The sequence below is a fragment of the Mobula hypostoma genome, chromosome 3, assembly GCF_963921235.1.
Source record: "Mobula hypostoma chromosome 3, sMobHyp1.1, whole genome shotgun sequence".
Classification (NCBI taxonomy): Eukaryota; Metazoa; Chordata; class Chondrichthyes; order Myliobatiformes; family Myliobatidae; genus Mobula; species Mobula hypostoma.
This window is the reverse complement of record NC_086099.1, coordinates 191,970,531-191,975,861: the sequence shown is the minus strand read 5'-3', so window position 1 is coordinate 191,975,861 and position 5,331 is coordinate 191,970,531. Positions and strand designations below refer to the sequence as shown.

Genomic DNA, 5,331 nt, shown 5'->3' with positions numbered 1-5,331 from the left:
AATTTCAGCATACAGTATTCTTAATGTAGAGTGAGCGGATAGACATAATGTTAATTCTCAACATTAAAATGAGCATGTGCGGGATAAGAGATTAGATAAAGCAAATGAAATACTGTTAGCCTTTATATTGGAAAATTCCCAAGATTTCAGTCTGCAGCATCAATTGACCTGCGGATAGCACTGATTGACATACCAAGGTATCCATTTGGCAACTAGTTTTCAACAACGTTACCTCGGAAACGACAACAACCAATCCTGGGAGACTTAAGGGGCGGGATGATTCCCGAACAACTTTCTTGCCTTGTCAGTCAACTCAAGGAGGATGTTAGATACAGTGAGTTGCCAATCAATCCTCAGAACTGGGCGGGTGGGTACATTCTGATTGGTTACATGCGCAGAGGGGGGACGTGGAACGGGATATCCATCAAGAGCGGTGGGCATTGAGTGGGAAGGCTGAAGAGCGAGCGCCAGAAGGATCTTTGGAGTGAGGTTACGCTTGTTGTCGCTGCTGTTAAAAGGCTCTGACTTACCTGTGGTGGAGCGAGTTTGAATGCAGTACTGACGTTGCTCCTGCTGCCACCACCCCCACCGCTCTGCAGGGAGCTGGTGTTGGAAGCAGCCGAGCGGGTACGGTCACGGATCCGAGCAGGTCGAGCGACGAGGGCGAGGGATTGGCAGGAGAGACCACTTATTTTAAGAGTGGATCGGGGCCACCAGCTTCGCTCGTTATACCTTGTTTCACCCTGATTTAAATGGATCGCCATCCGAATCTCCTCACACTTTGGCTACAGCTGGAACTGTGCGCGATGGCGATCCTCTTGTCCAAAGGTGAGCAAACTCGGTGTAATGTTCCGGGGAAAGAGCTGCTCTACACCGAGTGCCTGGTAGTCCAGTACAATGTCCCAGGAAAGGGCAGTTTACACGCAGTGTCTGGTGATCCACTCATGTCCCGGGGAAGAGGTTGTTTGCTGGAAAAGGGACTATTTCAGAAGGGGTCTTAATTTTTTTTATTGTATTTACTGCGATTGAAATGGATCTCATGGTGGTAGATGGTGACATGTATGTACTTTGATAAATTTACTTTGACCCGGGTGAGGGCTTTTCGCACGGGGTGTTGGACGACCAGTGCCGCACAGAGTCCGATCATAAGTAGGGCGGTTTTGAAACCGTCTTGCCTCCGTTCTAGCGGGGCCATGGTGAATCCTAGCTCCCGGTATACATCTTTATCCACCCCTCTTCACGTCTATTTGCTCCTCAGTCTTTTGTTGCTGAATTTAAAACTATTAATCCAGGTAAACGTTATAATAAGGTCAAGCTCTCTTGGTCGTGGAAAAAGTAATTTCAGCCGCCACCCCTCCTCCCGATTTCTGTCTCGTCAATATTTTTAATACAAACCCGCTGATTTCCATTAATGGTATCAATCTCTTGGCAGTTCATTGCCCTCCATTGATGTAAGTAGACCTAAGGGGCAAGCGGTTGTCAAAATGTTTTTGTTAGCGTGCAGAAATTCATTAAAGGCTGCACTGTGAGAAGGAACGCTGCCATCTTAAAAGGTTGCAATATAAACCCCTCAGCGGCTTTTGAAAGGCAAAGACTTTTTGAAAGTGCAGCATTTTGGTTCTTGGCTTTTCTGGAAGAATGATTGCTTCCCCTCCCGTAAGAATGTTTAAGTGTTTGAATAAACTGTACGGTGAGAGTGGGGGGAAAGCAAGTTTCAGCAGTTCCATTAATATCTTCCATGGTCTCCTTCTACCCCCATTCAACCCCGTCCCGTTCTCTTGATAGTTAGTTTAAACGTGCTAATCAACGCTGGAGGTTAGGATGAGTAATATAATTGTAACAGTTATTTATTTAAGTGGAAACTTGTAATTAACCCAAATAAGGGCCCTGTCGTCAACAGCTGGGTTTCTGGCCCCATCAAAGCAAAGGGCTGGGAGCGATTCAGGCTGATGTGAGGTCACCGATACCGCAACTATGTGGCTGATAATGATATGATGAGGGGGTTCACAAACATCACTCCCAACATTCACATCAAAAGCCTCTTACAGCGGCTCTTGCAGCCATTTTGGCGGAGTGCAGTCCTGTAAAGTGTAGTAATGCAAAACAATTTTGCAGCGAGAATAGAGAATAAATGGCTGGATATTACGTTTTGCAGACCTTAAAGTGAAGGTTGCAGACTCTTATAGACTCGAAGCAGAGAGGTTTTCTCCGTTCCGACCCATTTAAAGATCAGTAGCTCTGACTATACCGTAACTAATTACGTCCACATTAGTAATTTTACACAGTCGATCCTTTACCTTCCATTAGACCCGACTTGTTACGAGCAGTGACTCCTCGGGGTCTTTAGCAATGAACTGGAAGCTGGTTGAAATCTGATCGCTGTCGGGCGAGTGCGGCGAGACTCTGTTACATACAAAGAACTCGCACTGTATGTTTTTAAAGCAATATTTCAGCAGCGGAAGCTATTAAAAGATTTTTAAGAGAAATGCACGTGCATTTTTGAGGGTACTTTGGGTCTGATCGCGGAGAGGCAAGTTCCCTTCGGGTAAATCCAGAGCGAGACACTTAGGGCATCCTGACATGTTTCACCTATTGTGCGTTTCCTCTTGGCTTGAAAGGCAGTCTTTTAAAAACAAACCACTAATTAAGCTGCAGGCTCCTATTTTGTAAGAAGGAAGCCTTTTCTCGTCCTTTTTATTCCTGTTTACTTTCACATTAAAAATAGCCTGTTTTATTTATGAAGTGGTCATTAGTGTAAAGAGTTATTTTCTTCCAGTGAAAGGTCCGGGCTGTTAGTAAAAAAATACCCTACCATTTCACTGATCAGCTAACTTTATGCCCAGTCACAAGTTTTGCCAGCACACTGCAAATGTTCAATTATGAATGCGGTCTTGTGGGTCGCAGTTTTGACTTTGCTGAAGAAACTAGATTAATTATGGACTTACATTCACGTATGGAATAGCAAATAAGTACACGACTGCGTGTGGGTATAACCGCTGTAACTTTTAATCGCAGGTTATTAATCCCTCTTTCTCCTTTTCAGGTGAAATTCGATGTTACTGTGATGCCCCTAATTGTGTGGCAACGGGTTATATGTGCAAGTCGGAACTGTTGGCCTGTTTTTCAAGATTACTGGATCCCCAGAATACAAACTCTCCTTTAACTCATGGGTGCCTGGACACTATTTCAACTACAGTTAACATATGCCACGCTAAAGGATCACAAAACCACACGGGGGTCTGGCCCATGTTGGAGTGCTGTTATGATGACATGTGCAATTATAGGGGGCTCCAAGATGTTCTTTCCCATCCTCGGAGTGAGATCTCTGGTAAGAAAGCTTTCTCTGCCTGATCCATAAGGTGATGACAGCCGGGACTTTGGATGGCTGGTATTGATTTTGTTAATGTAATTAGAGACATGGGGAGGGGGTGGGTAGATTCAAACTGGATCTTCAGAAATGGGGTATTAAATGTCTCCACTAACATTAGCAGACTAGTAAAAGGTTTTCCATGTTAAGTATTTTGCCCTTCTGGGGCAGCAAACTGAGCTTAAATTTTTAGTTTTGATAACACAACAGGTGGTACGAAGTGTTTTTAATGTTTTAGAAGTAGTTTGTCATTATACTTCGTAATGCTTCTGGAGTATTAGTAAGTCTAATTGAATTAGAAATATAACATCACATGTCATGCAATTGGTTTTGTGGCAGCAGTATGTGTAATACATGAACTATAGACTACCATAAAAAATGTATTAAATGAGGTCGAGTAATGGCTGGTTAGACTTTGAATATTGACGTTGTTTAATTAGGATCATGTTTTTAATTCCTGCTTAAACATTTACCAGTTTTGCTCATTAACCTTTCTCTTCTGCTTCTTCCCAGATCAGGGAAGTCGATACCATCATGACTCCAGCAGTAAGAACCTCATCACGAGGGTTCAGGAACTCAACTCCTCCAAGGAGCTCTGGTTCAGGGCCGCGGTCATTGCGGTGCCCATAGCTGGCGGCCTCATCCTGGTGCTCCTGATCATGTTGGCCCTGCGAATGCTCCGCAGCGAGAAGCGGCTTCACGACCAGCGGCGGCACATGCTGTCCCGTTTGCATTATAGCTTCCACGGGCACCATTCCAAAAAGGGGCAGATGGCCAAGCTGGACTTGGAGTGTGTGGTGCCTGTGACTGGCCACGAGAACTGCTGCATGACCTGTGATAAGGTCAGGCACTCTGACCTCAGTAATGACCGGCTTCTCTCCCTAGTTCACTGGGGAATGTACAGTGGGCACGGAAAGCTGGAGTTTGTTTGACTGGCTTTCGGCCTGAGCCGCTCAATGGTTCTATTCTGTTGGACAAGTGCACTTTATGTGAAAAGATAATCAGAACTTGAAGCTGACATTTGAACGAAGACTCTAGGTTGAACAAGGGACCTCTGATTTTAATATATTCTATACTAGAGTTCTGGCATGCCTCGCTACGAGTTTCTCATTTGCACACTTTGTATAAAGATGAATTTGTGTTTCCAGAAACATTGTGCATAGCTCAGGGAAGGGTGCAAGAGGAAGATGGATTTCTTGAGCTAGCAGAAGTGGAGAAACCGTATACTTGTGTGCACTCTTGCTCTTTATATGTTTCCTGTTCCAATTGATTGAAAAGATGAAATATATTTTTTTCTCTAATATTCTGATAAAAGGCATCCTGGTTTTATTGTGCACATGGGTGCAGTGTGGTCTAATTAAACACTTGATGATGGAGTGAGATTGACATTTGCTAATGGGTGGTAGGTGTAACCAACCCATAAAAGAGGAATCTGGCTGCAAAAAAAAAGCCTAGGCTCTGTGTGCTGCCTGAATGTAGAAGGAAATGTTTCTACATGCTCCAGCATACCCCACCCTAATAGCAATTTGCTTGTCGAAAACATGGTTGAAACAGAAACATACTACTCAGTTATTTATATTGGTAGGCTATGTGGGGATTGAATATTGAACATTCTGCACCCCTTAAAAAAAAGTAGGTCTGTATCATTTGACACATTTGATGGACACCCCATCAGGTGCCTAATTTAATCTCCTCTTCACCCCACCCCCACACACTGATTTACAATCGCTTCTAGATTTTCCAGTTCCTTTTCATGCCTTTGCTTGCAGTCACATTAAATCCCCAATATTTTCAATAATAAGCCTCAGTACAGGTAAGTTGAAATACAAATTTTATGATAACCTGCAATTTCTAATCAAATTTCACAACACATGAGAAGGCATTGAGAGGATTGGGCAGAACCAATTCCACAAAAAGTTAACGCGCCTGAGAGGATTAGAGTTTATTTAAGACACTCTGGTTAT

At 43.7% G+C, this 5,331-nt stretch overlaps 1 protein-coding gene across 1 annotated transcript; it reads left to right on the top strand.

The window, feature by feature from the left end:
* The first annotated feature begins 445 nt into the window (after positions 1–445).
* On the top strand, positions 446–4,705 carry bambia (BMP and activin membrane-bound inhibitor (Xenopus laevis) homolog a). The gene is made up of 3 exons (XM_063042408.1): positions 446–828; positions 3,044–3,328; positions 3,881–4,705. Exons 1-3 carry the CDS (start codon positions 753–755, stop codon positions 4,297–4,299), a joined length of 780 nt encoding a protein of 259 aa, XP_062898478.1. The 5' UTR covers positions 446–752; the 3' UTR covers positions 4,300–4,705.
* The last annotated feature ends 626 nt before the right edge of the window (positions 4,706–5,331 follow it).

What these genes read in the sequence shown, in the direction of transcription:
- bambia (XM_063042408.1), top strand. Translation starts at nt 753, where the DNA reads ATGGATCGCCATCCGAATCTCCTCACACTTTGGCTACAGCTGGAACTG. An exon ending in GGCGATCCTCTTGTCCAAAG is followed by an intron (nt 829 to 3,043) that starts GTGAGCAAACTC and finishes TCTCCTTTTCAG; the next exon opens with GTGAAATTCGATGTTACTGT. An exon ending in TCCTCGGAGTGAGATCTCTG is followed by an intron (nt 3,329 to 3,880) that starts GTAAGAAAGCTT and finishes GCTTCTTCCCAG; the next exon opens with ATCAGGGAAGTCGATACCAT.